Raw genomic sequence first — 21,482 nt, 5'->3', positions numbered from 1 at the left:
CATCTTGTCCTTCCAAAAGGAGGGTCTGGATTTGTCTGGCTGAGTGGTTTTCTTTCCAGTGGGGTTAAATAAAGCAAAATAATAGAAACATATCTCAGTTCCCTCAAGAGGTAAAGGAGATCACCAGCCCCAATAAGTAATAAATGCTCTTTTTACCTAGAACACAAATGCAGGGTTCCAACCGGGCAGCATAGGCTTCCTGCTGCCGGACACATCAAACAAAGCCAACAGAATACTCCATATTCACCACCTCAAACCAGAAGGTGCACCCTTTAGCAGTCTCTCGGTACAGTGACATGCTCATGGGTTCTGCAAAGCCCCTCAAAGAGACAGAAGCAGAGAGCAGGACATGAAACACAGATATTATTTGTGGAAGTGTCAACTATGAACAGGAAAGGAGGTGCACATCAAAAATGCTTTTATGGCTCTTATAAAGTGCACAGTTAGACCTAAGGGATGCTAGAACCAAAGATCACATAGGAACAGCACACCTAGCTAACTCTGCTATGTGCATCTGCATTCTGTTGCTGTAAAAAAAAGTGTCTGATTTCAGGTGATTAAGAAAGAGGTGCACATTGCTCAGCTGAGAATTCTTTGTTTAGCTCTGTACCCCATTTTTAATAGGGTGATTTGGCTCTCTAGAGTCTAACTTCATGAGATCTTTGTGTATATTGGATATTAGCCCTCTATTAGATCTAGGATTGGTAAAGATCTTTTCCCAATCTGTTTCTTGCTCTTTTGTCTTAATGACAGTGTCCTTTGCCTTACAGAAGCTTTGCAATTTTATGAGGCCCCATTTGTCGATTCTTGATCTTAAAGCATAAGCTATTGGTGTTTTGTTCAGGAAGTTTTTCCCAGTACCCATGTGTTCGAGGCTCTTGCCCACTTTTTCTTCTATTAGTTTGAGTGTGTCTGGTTTGATGTGGAGGTCCTTGATCCACTTGGACTTAAGCTTTGTACAGGGCGATAAGCATGGGTCAATTTGCATTCCTCTTCATGCTGACCTCCAGTTGAACCAGCACCATTTTTTGAAAATTCCATCTTTTTTCTATTGGATGGTTTTAGCCTCTTTGTCAAAGATCAAGTGACCAAAGGTGTGTGGGTTCATTTCTAGGTCTTCAACTCTATTCCACTGATAAATACCTAAAGAAATGTTCAACATCCTTAATCAACAAAGAGATGTAAGTCAAAACAACCCTGAGATTCCACCTCACACCAGTCAGAATGACTAAGATCAAAACTTAGGTGACAACAGGTGCTGGCAAGGATGTGGATAAAGAGGAACACTCCTCCATTGCTGGTGGGATTGCAAGTTGGTACAACCACTCAGACAATCAGTCTAGAGGTTCCTCAGAAAATTGGACCTGAGGATCCAGCTATACCACTCCTGGGCATATACCCAAATGATGCTCCAACATACAGCAAAAGTACATGCTCCACTATGTTCATAGCAACCTTATTTATAATAGCCAGAAGCAGGAAAGAACTCAGATGCCCTTCAACAGAAGAATAGATACAGAAAATGTGGTACATCTACACAATGGAGTACTACTCAGCTATCAAAAACAATGACATCATGAAATTCATAGGCAAATGGATGGAACTAGAAAATGTCATCCTGAGTGAGGTAACCCAATCACAGAAAAACACACATGGTATGCACTCATTGATAAGTGGATATTAGCCCAAAGGCTCGAATCACCCAAGATATAATCCACAGACCACACGAAGCTCAAGAAGAAGGATAACCAAAGTGCAGATGCATCAGTCCTTCTTAAAAGGGGGAACAAAAATATTCATAGGAGGGGATATGGAGACAAAGTTTGGAGCAGAGACTCTGACCATTCAGAGTCTGTCCCACCTGGGGATCCAGCCCATACATATGCAACCACCAAAACTATATAATATTTATGTAGCCAAGAAGTGCATGCTGACAGGAGCCTGATATAGCTGTCTCCTGAGAGGCTCTGCTAGAGCCTGACAATTACAAAGCAGAATGCTAGCAGCAAACCATTGAACTGAGAATGGGGTCCCCGTTGGAGGATTAGAGAAAGGATTGAAGGAGCTGAAGGGACTTGTAACCCCATAAGAACAATACATATCAACCAACCAGCGCTCCCAGGGACTAAACCACTACCCAAAGACTAAACGTGGAACAGACCCATGGCTCCAGCTGCATATGTAGCAGAGGATGGCCTGGTTGGGCACCAATGGGAGGAGAAGCCCTTGGTCCTGCCAAGGCTGAAACACTACCCCTTCCCCAGTGTAGGGGAATGTCTGGGTAAGGAGGCAGGAAGGGGGGATGGTTATAGAAGAAGGGGAGGGTGTGGGATAGGGGGTTTATTGGTGGGAAACCGGGAAAGAGAATAACATTTGAAATATAAATTAAAAAATCCAATAAAAGAAAGAAAGAAAGGAAGGAAGGAAGGAAGGAAGGAAGGAAAGAAGAAAGGAAGAAAGAAAGAGGTGAAACCTGCAAGACTCTCAGCCCTAGAGGCAACAGAGCAGAGCACATCATGTGACAACATCTCCAGTCTCCTCCCCTCTTCTTAAGAAGCCACTAATAGGGCAGCTGTGGTGATAGAATTCTGTGGCAGAGCTGCAAGTGTGAGGCCGCCTGGCCTACACAGGAAAACCTGTCTGGAACAAAAACACGAATAAAAGGCTAGCACTAAAGTCACAACAGGAGCCCCACCTCATGATCTCATCAAATCCCAACTGTCTCCCAAAGCTCCACCTCCAAGTACGGTTAGGGTATATTTGGGGATTACGGTTCCAGCACAGGAATCTTGGGGAGAAGCATTCAAACCATGGCAGGTCCTCTCTTTGATGGTAGGCAGAGGAGTGGCGGGTATCAGGGAAAGCATTGATTTGGAACGTATCACAGAAAAGATACAGCATTTCTTTTTCTTAGCATTAACATGAATTTCATGAAATGCTAGGCTCCAGGGTGAGGTTGTTACCCCTTTGTACAAGGTGCTTCCACAACACTCAGCATCTTTTCATTTCTTCCCTCCCCAGAGCCCCTAATAGGCCGCTTCTCTTTCATACCCGTTTTTTACATTTTAGATTCTGTAAATGAGAGAAAACATGGTATTTTCGTCTTCTGAGTCTGGTTTATTTTCCTTAACATCGTGATATCTAATTGCACATATCTTCCAGCAAATGACACAATTTCAGTGTGTGTTCGTGTGTGTGTGCATGCATGTGTGTGCATGTGTGCATGTGTGCATGTGCGTGTGCATGTGTGCGTGTGTGTGCATGCATGTGTGTGTGCATGCATGTGTGTGTGTGTGTGTGTGTGTACAGGCATGTGTGTAAGCTCCTGTGATAGTCATTATTTCAGATCTGGGTCATTTCCCTTATGATGCTTTATGCCATCCATTTTCCCGAAAGTAATACAATTTGTCCATCTTGAAGGCTGGCCCAAATGTCCTTGTGTCTGTGCGTTGCTTTTTTGTTCATTCACGTCTGGGAACATAGACAGATCTATATCCTGGCTATTGTCACGATAAACATGGACGTGTAGGTAGTCATGAGGTGCGCTGACTTAGATCTGATCTGACAGACCCAGGAACTGCAGATGGATCACGTGGTAGCTCATGTTAGAGCTTTGAAGCCTCCATACTATTTCCATATTGGCCTTCCTCCTCTGCCTTTCCACCCTCAGGAGACAGGTCTAACGGTGGACATTCTGGGGTGCTGATAGCACTCAGGTTCATCCAGAAGCATCTTCCTCTCCGGTCAGCTTATCGGCTGACACATTCTGAAGCATTGATGTTACCTGTGGCTTGAATTCCTTTAATAGCTTGTTTATGATAAATGCTATAGTGGGTGGAATTTTCCAGGAGCCTCTTCAGAAACCAACTTCACCCTTTATTCAGCCCTGTCATTAAGAAATCAACCAAAAGGCAAGATTTAACTTACACTGCTTATTCCTGCATGTAGAAATACAGACCTTACATAAACTCTAGAGTTGACAGAATGGAGGGCCAGTAGACTTTTTGTAAAAGGGAAGGTTGAAAAGGCTTCAGTTTTGTAGATCAAATCTTGCTTGGCATAAGCACTGAGCTCGGCCCTTGTAGTGGGACAATACCTACAGAGGGATATAGGTGAACAGGCGTGGAGACGCTACAGAAAACTTGTATTTAACAAAACTGCACAATAAAACGGATTTCTGCCCAAAACCCTTGGCTTGCTAGTTCTCAGCTTAAGCCATCCTTGGTTGTCAGCATTTCAGAAATATTAGAGCCGTGCGCATCAGTGTGGGACATCACCTGATGAAAGCAGGGCCCCTTCCTCTGTAAATTCTGAAGTAACTAATGTGTTGGGTACCAATAGATGAGGTGAGCGAATACTAGAGTAATAGAAACCACATTTTCCAAGTAGTTTTTTGCTCTATGACCAGCCTAAAGGAACCTGGGGAGACAATGCTTAATTAAGAATGTTTAAGAAATGTTCAGGGGTGGCGAGATGGCTTGGGGATAGAAGTGCAAGCCACACAAACCTGGTGACCTGAGATCAAAACCTGTAACGCACTGTGGAAGGAGAGAACCAACTCACAAACTTGTCCTCTGGTGGCACACGCTCTCTGTGGTGCACGCATGGGTGCACACACACACACACACACACACACACATACACACACACACACACACACACGCTTTTTAAAAGAAAGCAATGTCCAGATAATTCAGTAATTCCAGCTGTGCTGTATGTGCACGTGACAGTGGCACTTTAAAGGAGGAGAAGAGCGAGAATGAAGAAACAGACGAGCTCCGCCTTGCTGAAGTCCCTTCTCTCACGGCTAGCTTATCTACAGTCCTGGCTTTACATGAAAGGTCCTGTCGGTCATGGCACTGGCTGCCATAGGGCCACAGACACAGCTGGAGCAACATATACTACGTGTTCTCAACCTGTGAGTCGTGACCCCTTGAAATCAGATATCCTGCAAACCAGATATTTACATTATGATTCAAAATGGCTGTTATGAAGTAGTAATGACAATCTGTGGTTAGGGGAGGTGGAGTTCACCACAACATGAGGATCTGTATTAAAGGGTAGAAGTATTAGGAAGGTTTAAAAATCACTGGTGTACACCAATAATGTCATAAAAGGTTTCTATCTCTCCTCTCAGCTGTGTTCTCTGTGTTGATGCCCTGTCCTTTGGAACCAAGATGCTTACTGCTAGCACTTTTTACATTTCCTTTGTAATACACCATGAATTCACTGTACTAGGCGAGAGGTTTCATCTACATTTTCAAAATGTATATCGTATATTTTGCTCATATTAGCCTCCCTTGTCTCTCTGACCCTGCATTGCTGCCAGTCTAATTTCTCTTCCTGGTTTGTGTGTGTGTGTGTGTGTGTGTGTGTGTGTGTGTGTGTGTGTGTGTGTGTGTGTGTGTGTGTGTGTGTATGTGTAGTGTGTATGAGCATGTGTGTGTGTGTGTGTGCATGTGTGTACGTGTCTAATGCACACCTAGATTGAGTCCATGATGGTTATTGTGAATACTGATGTAGCAGTCGTGGAAATTTGGATACCTCTGTGTTACATGAGCTGCCATGTAGGTGCTGAGACTTGAACCTGGGTCCTCTAGGAAAGCAGACAATGCTCTTAACTGCAGAGCCGTCTCTCCATCCTACTTCTGTGCTGACCATGCTGGTCTTTATGCAGGAGCAGTCGTTCTGATTTCAGCTCTATAGAAACAAATTTTACCACAGAGTCCTTCCACCACTACCCCCCACCCCATTCTTGGCACTCTTGGTTTGCCACTAATTTCCATGAACATTGAGGTTCTGTTTTTCCCTCATGTATATATTGACCTTCTATGTTCCCATAAACAACTCTGAAGCTTCTGTACCAAAGTTCTTTTGAGAGAGAGTCTAAGCGGAGGAGGTATTTTCGATCCATAGGTTACTGGTTCAAAAAAAAACTGAATCAAAGCTTGAGATTCATCCTAAAAGCAAAGGGAGAGTCTTGAAGGACACTCAGTGGCTTCCTGGAACTCTTCCATTGCCCAGCTAGTGAAATTCCCTTTCTGGACTCATTGTTTCCTTTGTATCACCCTTACCACCCACTGCAGTTGTCTCACAGTGATGGATTCCCACACTATGCACCACTGCATCCATCTTGCTCTCCTCTGAGCCACAGTGTCATTATCTCTACCATTCATTTATCAGCTCATTGGAGGCACCCTTGGGACATTTCTGGAACTATATTAAACTGTTTAGGTACTCTGTGCAGTGGTTTAATTGTTTGGCTGATTACTTGGTTTCTCAAATGAACTAGGAGAAGAACTGTAAAGTAGACATAATGCACTGCCTCTCGACTTCATTGTGTGGCTTTCACTTGATGTTTATTAAGGATGTAATAGTACATATCTTCCTGGGGTTACCATGGTATCATAATATCATAAAATACACAAGATCAATAAAGGATTGGATTCAGGAAAGTGTGGGAGAAGACCTGAGTTCTGATTTAAGCTGCATGGAAAGCCCCATCTCAGAAACAAAAGAAAGATAAAATGCACAAAGAAAATGCCAGGAAACACTGTGGTTGAGTGGAGAAGCCAGCCTGGAGCACATCCTTACCCCTCTTCTGACCTCCATGCTGAGCCTGGAGCAGCCCTGAGGTTATCCTGTTCCTGAGACCTCGCTCTAGCCTGGCCCCCAACCCAGTAAGTAGAAGCCATGGAGGACTGCTGCTTACTGCCTCATTTTTTTCTATAGGATTTTACTATTTTAGCATTAAAGGAATATTTACATAAAAATACATTTTCTTATAAAATGAGTCCAATTTTACTCCATTTTAATAAAATTTAAGCACCATAACAATATATAGGCCATGCATTATGATAATCTATAATATGACACTGAGAAATGTTAATTAGTATGTGAAAAACAGTCAGACCTACAACACAAAGTTGTTCCATGGAGTCACAAAGGTGATGTGTGTGGTGCTGGATTCTGTCTATAGGACCTAGTTTTTGTTAACACAATGCACAAATGTAGACTCACATCTCAGTCACACTATAACATGATCCATCTCTATAGACCTATCAATCCCAGGCCCTTAGACATGACCTTCAAATGACAGTATGATTCTCTATGGGAAATGGTGACTGCAAGTCCATCTTTCACAATGTCCCTCAACCCCATTGCCATAGAAGGGCTAAGTTATACATCAGTGAACCCTTGTCCCACTCATCAGATTTTTCTTGGAATTTTTCACTCATTTCCTCCCTGTCAGATAGAGCTCTGTTTTATGCCACCCTCTGTAAAAGAGGAGACTCCTTCAACACATCATTAGCATTGTGCCTAACACAAGGAGAAGGAGGAGGGAAAGGTCTGCCTAAACGGCTCTGAATTCCCATGATAGACATACATTGAATTTTTAATGATGCAAAAATTCATAAAAATGTACAAATGACTATAATGGGTCATAAAATTATCATCCTCGGGTAAGGTGATGGAACTAATGACCACAGTTGTGTGAGTTTTCTTGAGTGATGGATGGGAAGAATAAACTTGATTTTATTGGGCTCATAATGAACTGACTGCCAGGAGTTGAAGCTATGGTAGTAAGCTTGGGGAGAGGAAGAACAGTTTTAAGCAACAACAACAACAACAAAAATTAAGGCACTAGATTTCTTTAGGCGAGAGGAAGCTGGAGTATAATTGGAAAGTGGCTCAGAATGGCATATAAGAAAAAAGATGAAGCTATGGACTGGTGCGCAGAATGCCATGGAGTTGCTGGGTTATAGCCTGGAAATCATGTAAGGAGGGTATAAAATGCTAGTGGGCACAGGATCTCGATTCCCAATAATGACTTCTTTATTTGCTATGTCCTGCTCCCTCTCCATTCCCTCTCCTACCCCCTCCCTTTGCCTTCCTCATATCTGTTGGTCACAAAATTATGAGACAGAAAGTGACATGAAGCCAGAGCACCCTTCTCTGTATGGCTATTTTCTAGGCATGGCTTCCTCTGGGATTTTTTGGCATGCTTCATTAATCAAGCACAATTTTGGTTGACCTTTGATCAACTGAGACATGTGGGTTTTGTCAGATACTTTGTGCGATATTAAAATAGCCCCCACCAACTTGCTTCCTGTGTCCATTTGCATGGAGTATCCTCTTCTACCCTTTTATCCTAAGATGGTGTCTGTATTTGATGATGAGATGTGTTTCTTGAATGCCTCAGAAGGGTGGCTCCTGTTTCCCTCTCAAATCTGTTAGTCTGTGTCTTATTTCTGAGAATTAAGAGCATGGATATTAAGAGTTGACATGAGTAATGTCTATTGACTCTTTTTATTGTGTTGACTCCCATAATCCCCTCGATCAGAGGCAACTTGGGAGTCTCAGGAAATGAGACAGGATGTTTGGAGATCAGCTAAAGTTTTGAATGACCAGTTCTGTACCTGCCAGGAGCTTCATCTCTATGTATCTACCTCTACCTGGGCCTCTACTTGGACAAAACTATAGACAGATATTGGGGTCATATGCATGATACTGACCTTGGCTTTCTGCTTATTGCTTTCATGTAGGAGGTTTGGTCATGAATGCCTTTGCTGTAATTAGGTTCCTATGTGAGCTCTGGACCCTGAGGTTTGAGAGACCCTGGTTGTCTGCCTTAGCTCTGGATGGTGTCAATACATTTGGTCATTAGGGGGCCTCCACAGTACTTGAGGCAGCCTTAGCTAGGTAGACAGGATGCAGTCTACTTCTTATAGGATGGTCAACTCTACCACATTATAAAACAGGAAAGTCATGTTGAATCCAACATTTTTTAATGTGGATGTTCCTTGAGTGGATGCCAACAATTTGTATAGCAGAACCTTATGATGAGTCTGGATTCTGTGGATGTGTTTTTTCTCATGGAGGCAGCCCAGACCAATTTACAGAGCATAGGAAACAGGACGTCTTAATAAGGGTTTCTATTGCTGTGATGAAACACCATGACCAAAGCAACTTGGGGTGAAAAGGGTTTATTCAGCATAAGCTTCCATATCACAGTTCTTCATCAAGGGAAGTCAGGGCAGGTACTCAAGCAAGGCAGAAACCTAGAGGCAAGAAATTATGCAAAGGCCATGAAGGGGTGCTTCTTACTGGCTTGCTCCCCATGACTTGCTCAGTCAGCTTTGTGTAGAACCCAGGATCACCAGCCCAAGTATGGTACCACTCACAATGGGTTGTGTCCTCGTCCACTAATCACTAAGTAAGAAAACGCCAGATCTTTCCAGATAACTCAGTTTGTATGTCAAGTTGACACAAGACTAGCCAGCACACAGAATGACATGATTAAATATCACATAGAGGGCTGTATCAGTGAGCTATTTCTATGTAACAAGCTACCCCCAAAGACGTCATCATTATCCTCATTCACTTATTTATCAATTAGTTGAGATCAATTGATCCAAGATAGGTTCATCTGGATAGCTCTGCTTCAGGTTATGGATCTGGCTGGCTTTGGCTTCTTGATTTCTGTTGAGCCCAAATCTTCATGGAATGGTCCATTCTGAATCCAGTCTGTGGGACCAACAGCTATCTGAAGGAAGCTTTATTGGTGGTGGCAATGGGCACATGGAAACAAGTCCAGTCTTCAAGTGCATCTAATGACCACGTTTGTATCACATCTTCTGATTCTGTTGGCCCAAGAAAGCCAACATGGATAATGGAAAGGGCACAGTGCAGCAGTGCAGCTGGGTAGCCAGAAAGAGAACAAGGTATCAGCCAGAAGGACAAAGATGACATTCAGGGAGCAGGAAGGATGTGTGTCTTTTGGAGAAACCAAGAAAATGAATTTCCCTGAACAGTAACCTTGATCTACCCCAGATCCCTTACAGAAAACCCCATCGAAGGTAGGTCAGAGGGTAGGTGCTGAGGGAAAGCATTCAGGTGCTCAGGGTAGATATCGTAAAAGAAAAATGACATGGGTCTTAGACTCACATTCTTGCCTTTACTGCTAAAAATTCAGACTAACTTCAGACACCAATTTTATTTTGCTCAAGAGAAACAGAAGCTCAGGTGGTTTGGGAAGACTTGTAAGGTCAGCCTATACTTTGCTGTTCCAAGTCACTTGACAGGTAGCGCTTGCACTTGCTCGTTATGCCTCTTTGAGATGCCACCAACTGATTGTCACCAAAGTCTTTGTTACAAACGTTTAGTTGAGAATAAATCTGGGAGGCATTTTCTCATCTAATCCTAACAAGAGAAAGTTAAGAGAGACACTCCGTAAACACCCTCGTTTTACGATGTTACGGCTTAAGTATGAAATGCTCCTTCCCTGCAAGCTTGTGCGAGCAATGCTTGTTTCCAGCTGATGCTTCTGTTTTGTCAAGTTCTAGAAACTTTGGAAAACAGGGTGTAGCTGGAGGAAGCAGTTCTCTGGGTTCATGTTCTGGGAGTCTCTCTCTTTCTCCATCTCTTTCTCCCTTTCCTCTCCTCCTTTCCTTCCCCCTCCCTCTTCCTTCCTCTCTCTCCTCACCTCTTTCTCCCTCTCTCCTTTCCTGTTCTTTCTCTTCTCCCTGAAGTGAAAAACCCCTTTGCCACATAGTTCCCCACTGTGATGGCCAAGTACATAGGATAAAACAGCCATAGACTGAACGCCCGATACTGTAAGCCAAAATAACTCGATCCAGTGACTAATTTGTCACAGCGAAGGAAAGTAATTCATGCAACAGAGAAGAAAACTGGGCAATGCAAGAGAATGAGACAGATGAGTATAGACCCAGGTTATCAGACTCCATATCCTGTACTCCTGATCCTGCAATTCATGGAAACAGTAGCCACCTTTAATCATAAACTTCTTTATATGTCTACACATAAGCACTTACATATATATTGAGTCTTTCTCTCATTTACCTGTGGGTCCAGCAGATAGGGAAGCCCAAGGTAGATGACCTCAGATATGAAACTGAGAGCTGAGGTTAACAAATTTGTTTGGTTTATGGTAAAGATGGGACCTTCAGGCTGTATACCTCATATGTAAACAAGAGCTGAAGCCGGAGAAATGTCCTGGGGTTCTGTCCCTCCTTTTCGCTTTTCCTGCTTTGCTTTGTAGAGCAGGTTGGCCAGGGAGCATTTGTAATTCCCGGAACCCATGCCCTCTGGAGACTTTGGCTTAACTTGATACGGAGTGAGCGTTGTATTGTCTTGAATCTTCTGGACGCTCTAGGGAGTCCGAAGACAGATTCTATTCAAAGCAATGGCAGCTGGAATCTCCCACTCATTTCTAGGAATTACAGGCTGCAACTATGATAACTAGCTCAGGTTACAAAAGACAGCCTAGGAAAATAACTAGTATTAGGAATGCATAAGGAGTGGCTGTCTGAGACACCAAGAGAAGAAGAAAATGTCTTCTGTCTCCTTGGTTTCCGCTGCTTGCAGAATGCATTTTTTTTTCTTTTTGGAAAGGACTTACTTAACAACAAGCATGTTTACAGAAAAGCAGCTGATTAACAGGCGTTCCCTGAAGTGGCAAGGAGAAACTGTCATTACCAAAGGTACAGACATTCTCTCTGGTCCAGATCATGACGGTATGACTGTTCTTGCCCATTGGGAGAACAGAACCAATGATGGGGGTTGAGAGGCAATGGAGTCACATGACAAATCCCAGAAAATCTGACTCTGGAGACCAGCATCTGGGTACAGATCTGAGTTCATTGCTCAGCCTATAAGCTTATATAGGGTATTTAAGCCAATCCCAGGCCCCTAAATCCTTGGCAAATCATATCTCACCACACAGTCAACATGTTCCAATGAAAGCCATGCCTGATGAGGTAACTCAGAAGAAATGGGAGGAATATTGTCACCTGTGAAGACTTCCTTGAAGATGGGGAAGTGTCCAGTGCCCTGGCCTTGGTTCCTTTTTGCTGTCTCACTGGTGTACCAAGAGCCATCTTAGATCTAACGCCACATGCAACAGACCAGGGCTCTCCCAGGAGTCGCAGGGGCCTGTGGTGCCTCTCTCCTTTCTACTTTTTCCTTCACAAGGTGGACGTCCTTATCCCACACCCCCCATTCTAACCTGTTTCTTTGCTCTAACCTTGGGAAATGTAGAGTTTTCTGATGACCACCTAAGTTCTTTCCCATGAGTCAACGTACAGAGAGTAAGCAATGCACCTAGGTTCTCGAAGCTGGAGACAGTCTCATGATACCCAGGCTGGGTGGCACTTCTGGTTTCCAGTGTAGCATATGAGGAGCTCAAGCATTCTTCTCAGCCTCACAACAGAAAAGGCTCAACAAAAAATTCAGCAACTCCTCTTAGTGTCAGCACAGAGCTCTGGATCCATGGTATGCCAACAAGCCAGCAAGCCCCTGACCCTGACTGCAACTTCTGGAGACTCAGGACTGGGAGGAGGGGGGGAATAAGGTGGCAGCTAGGGACAGAAGTTGTGTTAAAGCAGGGTTGGCACTGAGTCCTTTGTCCCCACTATATTATCAAAATTTGCTTCCAGGAAGAATTACAAGTGACACTAAGACAAGCTTTTGAAAACTCTTTTCATAAAGAGACAAGCCAAGCATAAGAACCAGACACAGGGCAGGAAAAATTGGAATCATGAACCAGGCATTCCTAACTATAATTTTTATACTTTAGGGTAAGTTGACTCCGTCTTCAACTTCATGGCAGTGTGCAAGCAGCACAGATGTATTCGATATACACTCAGAAATGACACTTCAAGTTGGGGCAGTTCACCAGTGCCTGGGCTATTGATATGTAACTCTTTCTCTAGACACTCTGAAAGAGTGATGAGCTCTATAGCCCAGGCAGTCACATGATCTTGAAAGAAAGCCAGCAGGAAGCCACTGTATACCACACTACTGAGCTAAAGCCTTCGCTAGTTGACATACTCAGGGCATTTTCACTTTACACTAGTTTCAGCTCACAACAAATTTGTTGAAATGTAACTTCTGTAGTGAAGTGCTGATATAGGTAAGATAATGATATATTTAATAGTAGCAGAAAGAGAAACTTTAACTAAAAAGGAATCAAAAGAAAACTCTAGTATTCAAATACCCAGGCACTTGTTTTTTGGTTTGTTTGTTTGTTTATTTGTTTTAACAAAATTGGTAGAGCCTTTCCTAATGTATAGTAAACAATCCGCTGAATCAACTTGTTAGTGAGGTCTCTTGTATCTGCAGTGTTCTGTATACCATATCCCCCAGCCTTAGTCACATGGGCATTAATCCAGTGATCCCTCTGAATTGGGCACAGAGCTAGTATTGGTGTACCACAGTGAGAAGGGTGGGCTTGGTCTCTGCCCTTAGGAAGCTTAAATATCTTCTTATTCCATCAACCATGCCAAAGGATTTCAGTTGGTAGCTGAGTATTGTTATATTTTGTTCTTACCTTGACTCCTACCCATATATTTATACATGTGGGGCACATTTACTGCTGGTGACTGAGTTCCCACTCCTGATGCCCGTGAGTAAGCCTGCATAAGAGTCACTCTGCTAGGTGCTGGGACTTCAGAGATGAAGGAATGAGATAGAGACCTTGCCCTTACCCCTCTTCAGTTGAACCCAAAGAGACCAAGAGAAATGGGGTCAGATTTAAACCCTAATGGTAGAGTCTTGTTAAGGCTTCTGCTGCCCAACCCCTACCCAGCATTCTCAACCTCTCCTTTCCTGCTTTCCTCCTCTTTGCGGTAAGCAGACTTGCGCTGTACCCAAGAGGTCTGAGGGAGGAAACAAGAATGCTGTATGGGTGGTGGTACAGGGAAAGTCTTAAAAGAACAGAGGTGAGGGATCCAAGTTCATGCTGATGCTTGGATGGGGTGGGGGGTCTCAGATCCTGAGAGAGGAGACCCTGCAAGGGAAATGCCAAGGAGGCAAACAAAAGCTTTCATTTTTCCACCTCCCAACAACCTGGCTTCTACAGAACTCCACCTTCTCTATGTAGATTAAGATTACTACTCCTTTCCTAGTATTCTAAAGGCCCCAAATCGCAGCCTATCAATTAGTCTGCATGGGACACACTGTGGTGGCACAATTGATTTGCATGGAGTAAGTTATCACACAATCAGCTGAAAGGCAGGCCCAAAGATTGTAATGCAGTTGCCTCCAGGCAGTTATCAACACTCCCTGTCAGCAACAGGGCCAGGGTACTTTTATTCCTCAAAATGATACTCTCTTGTTAAAGCCCAGTTCATTTTATAAACTACCCTGATTTAACACCTGGCCCACGAGAGCCATATACCTTGAATAAATGAAATCCAATCTCTGTGGCATGAATTATGGCCTTATGCTGAGCATCGCCATGGCAACAAATGACATCACCCCACCCCCAGCCGCAGCCCCCACACCAACCTGCACAAAACCCAGTTCCCCAAGGGTCTTTAAATGCCTAACATGAGTAGGTTCTTGGCTTACATGTGCGTTCATAAATATTACTGTTGTCAAAGGTTTGTGGTAGATGTTTGCTGTCATTTGGGGAGGTATATTCCCTTTGTGGCAATGTGGGATTTTTGTTGTTGTTGCGCATGGGGGGGAAATTCTAATGAAAATTACCGTGTGTATTTGATTAGCAACATTTGTTGATAACATATGGTCCAAAGAGGCTTCTGCAAATAAGAGCTTTAAATAGTAAACAGAGATGTGGCTGAGTTAGAGCAGATGCTCTTGGCAAACACACAGTACGAGGTTGCTTGACTGGGGAGCCCTCCCCACCCCGCACTGCCTTTCTTCCCAGATCAAAGTGTCCGTTTTCAGAGCAGTGGCACCACGCAATACATTTGCAGAAGTAATGTGCTGTGACTTCAGAGTCACTCCTGCCACCTTGAAATATGAATTGTCTGCTACTCGTGCTTCTTGCTGGATGTTAGTAATAATGTAGTGCGACCGAGTGAGTCAGCAGGTTCAAGTTGATCTCGAGGCAGCTTTTGGGTACCACATGTCTGAAGTGTGCTGTGTGTGTGCATACCTGTGTGTGCATGCGCAGAGGCTAGAGGAAGATGAGGGGTGTCCTGCTCCATGACCCTCTACCTTATTCCCCATGAGACACAATCTTACCTTGCTGGAGCTTACCACAGGTAAGCATCCATACCTGGCTCCCCAGAGAGCTGTCATATGCTTTGCTCTGCATGCTGTCTGATATCACGGACACTTAGTCACTGTACTCCAAACACAGCCATCTCCTCCAGGAGATGAAGACCCAGGTAAAGGAGGCTACTACAGGTTATCTCCTGTCTCATCTCCACAGTCCCTGAACCTACAACGTGATGGTTCCCAGCCTGCTGCTCCTCCCTTTCTAGTTAACAATCAAGAGTTTATTTGTAGTAGGTAACTTACTGTTCATGGTGCAGGAAGTAGGGTGTACTGATAATGCCACTTGCCCCCTAACATCTATCAGACCATGGGGCATTACTGCATTAGGAGTGCCTGAGAAATAAAGGCCTCTGAATTCAATAATGGGGATTTGAGATCAAAAACTCAAGAGTTTAAATCCACTATTGGAAGTGACCTGAGATCCTGGCCCAGTTATATAACCACCTCAAGTGTAACTTTCTCCATCTATAAAAGTGTGATGTAACTGGGGTGAGCTGTCAGGAGACTTAAATGAGCTGATCCATTTAAAGTTCTAAGCCAAGGGTCTTGGCAAACATAAGCCCTCTGTAATTGGTGGCTTTGTTTATCATTTTTTGCAAACTAGCTGAACAGGTAATTATGGTGTCATTGGTGATAGAATCACAGAGAAAGGACACCTTACCCGTTGGATTTTATCTACCTTGTGTGCAGATGGAGGTCAATCAGTTAACCTTCCCAACCTTGGCTTGATAAATATTATCAGCCTCTGGTCTTTCCAAATAAGAATGCAGTGGTATCTCCATTCTGGGAAGCTTTTAAAAGGAGATTTTCATCTTAGTAACCACAGTCAATTGCACAGCAGGAGAAAAAGGCAGAGAAAACACAACAAAGAGAAATAGATTCATTTATTGATGTGTGGTCCACCAAAAACAAATGTTCATGACACATTCCCCACCAGCTAATTTGTACATGTATCAAATGTAGCATTGTAGAAAACCACATTAAACATGGGCAATAAACTCAAACTTACAGATCAGTGAAGGTGAATCATTTTAATCAGTAAAGGCTACTACCAACTCTGTCCTATCAAGAAGGATTAATTCCAAGACCCTCCTACACCTCTATCCTGTGGGGGGTAGACTATGAAAATGTTACTCTGTCTTTTTCAGCTTGAGCAAGAACTTTCTCCCTTATCATAATTGGTACCTAGATGACTCCAAGCTAGGCATGACATCTATCTAGAAGCATCATGAGTTGTATTTGCATATTATCTTTTTAAAAAGCCTGTTAGCCATTCTGTGAAATGTCTACACTTATGAACCCATAGTGACAGAAGAGGGAACTGAGTCGCTTCAAGTTGATTCAGAATCCCAGGAGTCTCAAAACCAAGCTTCCCTGGAGTTACAGGGATGACTGTTTAAAGTCCTTGAGTGTATGTGATGGAATGAAGGGAGTAAGGGGCATAGCTGTGTGTAAGTAGACTGCCCTTTACTTCCTGTGAGTGTGGTAGCATGCATTACAGAATCCATGTAACTACGGGTTCACAAATGTAGACAGTTCACAGAATAGCTAGCAGGTCTTTAAAAAGATGCAACTATAACTCACAATGCTTCTAACATAGGTACCCTGCCTTGCATGGAACAGTCTGGATACCAACTATGATAAAGGAGGAACCAGAATGTTTTTCCTCCACAGGATAGAGGTGTAGGAAGAGTCCAAGAATTAAGCCTCGTTGATAAGAAGGAGCCTGCAGTCACATTCACTGAACCCAGTCATTCCTTAAGGCAGCACAGATGTTTCCTGTCAACTGTCTGGGATAGCCTACACTCACTGCACAATCATCTATTACCCCAGAGTGATTGACTTGGTGTTGGCCTCAGAGGTGTAGGGCAGGGCATCTGCAGAGGCCTTTGGCTCGGGAAGGCCCCATTTTGCTTTAGTTTTCTCCTGTGGCCATCTTGCAGTTCATGGTGACTTTGTCGTGAAAATACTTGTGAAATGAAATCCCCCCAAGGCAATGGAGCAGAGGAAGTACTGAAGAAAAGAAAAATCCCTGGTGTTTTCCCACCATTTTAAATATGTTTTAGGGGTGGGTGTGTGTGTGGGTGTGTGTGTGTGCCTATTTGTGCATATATGTATGTGTCTCTGTCAATGGATCTCTCTCTCTCTCTCTGTGTGTGTGTGTGTGTGTGTGTGTGTGTGTGTGTGTGTGTGTGCGTGTGTGTGCGTGTGTGTGTGTGTGTGTGTGTGTGTGTGTGTGTGTGTGTGTGTGTGTGTGACTTCTCCCTGAAGATCATGTAGCTAGTCTTGATTAGAATAGAATCTCTTGTTTTGCCTGCTTCACTGGGCTGGGTTACTATTTTTAAAGTCTGAGAGATAAATTGGGGCTTGTCTGTGACCTGACTACTTGGCATGAACCAAAACTCCCAGTAGGAAAGCAGTCGACTCTAATGGCCTGAATTCCAACCAGTTATTCAGCTTCTGGTCTCTGAGGCACCATGCTGCCCCCAGTCTGAGTCATTTCGAAGACCTATGAGTAAGCCAACCTTGGGGACCTTCAGGAATCCAGGCAAACTGAGTTGCTTTCTACTAAACATCCCAGGAAATCCATCCCTAAGGCCTGGGAAGGCCCAGATGCACAGGTGGTACAGGCCTGAGACCCAGCTTCAGTAAGGCTAAAGGCTTCTCCGGGCCAAAGACAACCCTGGCCACAAATGAATTCATTGCCAGACAGAGCAAATCAGTGGGAAATGTCAAAGTTAAAAGTAATAAGACAAACTGGGATCTAGTTCAGTAGTAGAATATTTTCTCAGCACGTTTGAGACCCTAGTTCAATGCCCAGTCCAGAAAAGACCAAGAACAGGAGGCAGGAATGGGAGCAGGGTGGGGGGAGGGGGGATTGAGCTTTTAGGTAGGGCATCCTTGGGTAGCAGCAGCAGTGGTCAGATGAGAGTCAGTCTCTGCTAAATACGTCAGGAAATCTCTCCAGTGAAGTGTCAGATGACACTCCAACAGTGTAGGCTACATCCCCATCCCTTGAGATTGAAGGGACCTTACTGGGATCTTGCAAAGGAACGGACTCTGTCTTGAGTTTTCTTGTATGTGAAACGTTCTCAGTTATTTAGTGGGGTTGGAATAGCCACGATTGTCTTACAGGAGCTGCTTGATAAGTATGTGCACACGATAGGCATGTGCTACTGTAACTACACATTTTCCTACCTCGGGAATGGAAAGAGAGCCAGGGTTTACTGGGATCCCATTGTGTCCCAAGCCTGCAGCTGTTACAATTACAATGACGGTGAGGTGAACTTACTTTACTTCTGAGGGACGTCATGTACTTGGATGTTAGCTCATCCCAAACCCTCCAGTTTGCATGTGACTCAGTCGGGCTATGAGCAGGGATGTTCTGGTTCTTTGCTAGGGCAGATCCTCCCATCCCAAGTCTTTAGGAAGGTGCTGGGAACCACCGCTAGAAGTTCCTGCTTGGATGTGTATGGCTTTGCCATTTTGTTGAAACCTGTCTATTTTGTTCCATCTCATACCCACCTGTGTCCTCTCCCTGAAGCTTCCTTCACACGTTATCTCCCAGACCCAGGTGCTTCCTTTCCATGACTCTGGTGATCTGCCCGTGCCTCCTAAGCTCTCTCTTCCTCTTAGTTTACTGCACAGACACTCCTTCGTGAAGTACAAAACTGAGATTAACAGTCGTGTTTCTACAGTTTTATGAAAGAAGAAACAAAAGCAGACATGAGACACAGAGTAAAATGTGAGCTGCCCTAATACCCACGAGGGCTGAAGAGGTAACTCATCATTTCAGAACACCCGTTGTTCTCGCAGAGGACCCAGGTTCGCATCCCAGAACTCACAAGGCAGCTCACAACCGTCCTTACCTCAGTTCCAGGGGATCCAACCCCCTCTTCTGGCTTCTATATATAGCACATCTGTGGTACACATGGTACATGCAGGCAAAACACTCATACACATGCAATAAAAATATATAAATCATTGTAAAGAATACCAATGATGTCCAAATAGGGCCATAGAAGCAATGCCCTGTGCCAAGTAAGAATGATGCCTTTGGTTTATACTCAACTCCAGATATGGGACAGGTGCTGTCTTTACATGAAATGCCTTAAGAGTATGTATCACAGACCTTAAGTATGTTTAGTACTAAACATAAATGATAAACCTGTTTCCTGATCAAGAAACATCTCCCATCTAGGTCTTTGTCCCTAGGAGATAATCAGAGGTAAATTCTTTAAGCACTCTCTACCCAACTTGCTTGCTATAATAGACTAATAGTTGTATAGGCTTCAATGTATTTACACAATGTAACACTCTAGTCATTAAAATCAGATTTTAACAAATGCCTGACAGTCTGGGAAACTGATTACATCATGCAAAAACAATCTGTAGATGAAAGCTGTTGTCTGTACTTATTTCCTGGGTCCTGTAAAAGAACATATATTTGATATTATTTATTCTTCCAAAAATATTTATTCCTCCTATGTATGAAGCACCCTGCTAAGTGGTAAGGGCTGCGAGATGAATGAGCAGCAGAGCCCCTGTGATCACAGAGCTGAAAGAAAGACGAGTCTCAGTCAAGCGGGGCTGAGTCAGTTAACCTCAACCAGGGGTTGGATGCCTGCTGTACTGGACAGGATGATACCTGGACCCAGCTTAGACTATGAGATCAGAAGGCATGCTCTCCCAGAAGGTGACATTTGGGCCAATCCCTGAAAACGTGTGAAGAAAGAAACACTGCCACCAGAGAAAAACGGCAGGTAACAGGAAGGCCAAAGGTGGCAAAAGCCGACGGCCCATGACGGGAGCAGGCGAGAAGGCAGCCCAGGGAAGGGTCAGGGCTGTGCCTTGGAACAGTGCTTGGAGTCGAAGGGTAAGGCAGGCTCAGTGCATATGGCGGCAGGTCCTTCCACGAAGTACTTCATTTGCAGCTACATAATGGATTGAGGCGGCTTCCCAACCTGTGACCCATGGCTGCTGAAGTCTCTCTGTAAGGCCAGGAGCTAGCCTAGACTCACAGTGCAAAATCCCATTGTCCGTGCAGCAGGCATTCCAGGGCCGAGTTGAAAGGCTGGTGAATGTGTGCTGCTGCTCGTTGAGAAGGGCGCAGCAGTGGGAAACTGACTGCAAGGCACTCTGGGAAGGCCTATGGCAGCTTCCCGAGCATCTGCCTCGTTTTCATCTCACAAGTTAATCAACACTTTCTGTTTGTTGCTCTGGCAGCTTTCGGGGGCACAGGAGTGGGTGTGACAGTCTGCGATGCCTTGGGTTAACCCTGCATTTGCTCTTTCTGGGGAGACAGAGACGAGCTACCGAGGGGCACTTGTCTGCACTGACTCGAACATTCTCTCCACAGCTGGGGCACTCAAGGCGACTTCTCTACAACCCACGCGCTGCCGGCTGTTAAAGTAAAGCTATTCACAGAGAGCACTGGTGTCCTGGCCTTGGAAGACAAGGAACTCGGGCGGGTGAGTGCCCCCTATGGCAAGGGCCACTGACAGAATGCAGCTGGGGTGTCCTTCCTGCCCCCAAGTCTTGAGGGGCCGACATTCGGGGCTACATGCTGGACTATGCTCTATTAGCTGTGAGACCTTGAGTCAGTCTTTCAACCTCCCTGAGCCACGGGGTCTCCTCCATAAACTCTGACACAAGTGTGGGTCAGAAGACAGGCTGGGGAGACTCCTCAGCCACATACTGGGGCATTATTTATAGCAAAGTCATGCAATGCCACTGACTATCTTAACGTGGAATTCATTGGCATGAAGCTACCCAACCTCCTGGCAACATTAAAACCAACATAATAAGCAACCAATCCATGTCTTAATGGTGACATTCAGAGGATAAGTAACTGAAGTGTTCTGATTACCTCAACATGGAGAACATTATGTAAATGGAAGGTTCGAGCCCTGCTGTTGGAGGCAGAACCACAAGTCTAGGTATCAGTGAACCAACTGACTGACCCATTAAACAACCTCAAGGAAAGTCCTCTTCCCTGGAAACAGGCTCGCAATGTCATGCTCTAAGATGTTACACAGCACATAGTTAGGAGTGGACAGAGTTGACTGGAAACAGATTGTTTTGTTTGTGTGTGTGTATGTGTGTGTGTGTGTGTGTGTGTGTGTGTATGTATGTATGTATGTATGTATGTATGTATGTATGTATATCCGATATCAGGAGGAGATAACAGAGTCAGGCAGGCTACAGGTTGTTCCTGTCCAGAAGACTCTCTCTCCTTACCCAGTGCTGAATGTACCCACCCCATCCATTCAGTTGCTGAGGTACAGAGAACCCAGCCACGCCAATTACCAGCCCCTGGGATGCTAACCTCAGGACACTATTAAGCTCAGCCCTTTAAGGACTTCGTAAGTGCCCCCAAGGCGGATACTAGATACTCACACGGAGCCCGCAGGGATAAAGTAACTTGTCAGAAA

The 21,482-nt window shown here is 44.4% G+C and overlaps 1 protein-coding gene across 1 annotated transcript in view; it reads left to right on the top strand.

The window, feature by feature from the left end:
- The window catches only part of Cadps (calcium dependent secretion activator), a 442,640-nt gene that overhangs the window by 243,318 nt on the left and 177,840 nt on the right, over positions 1 to 21,482 (top strand). The window contains 1 exon segment of the mRNA XM_032917997.1: positions 20,408 to 20,519. Coding sequence (XP_032773888.1) covers positions 20,408 to 20,519 — 112 coding nt within the window.

Source organism: Rattus rattus, chromosome 12 (assembly GCF_011064425.1).
Source record: "Rattus rattus isolate New Zealand chromosome 12, Rrattus_CSIRO_v1, whole genome shotgun sequence".
Classification (NCBI taxonomy): Eukaryota; Metazoa; Chordata; class Mammalia; order Rodentia; family Muridae; genus Rattus; species Rattus rattus.
The sequence above is the reverse complement of the archived record's forward strand: the minus strand, read 5'-3'. Positions and strand labels throughout refer to the sequence as shown.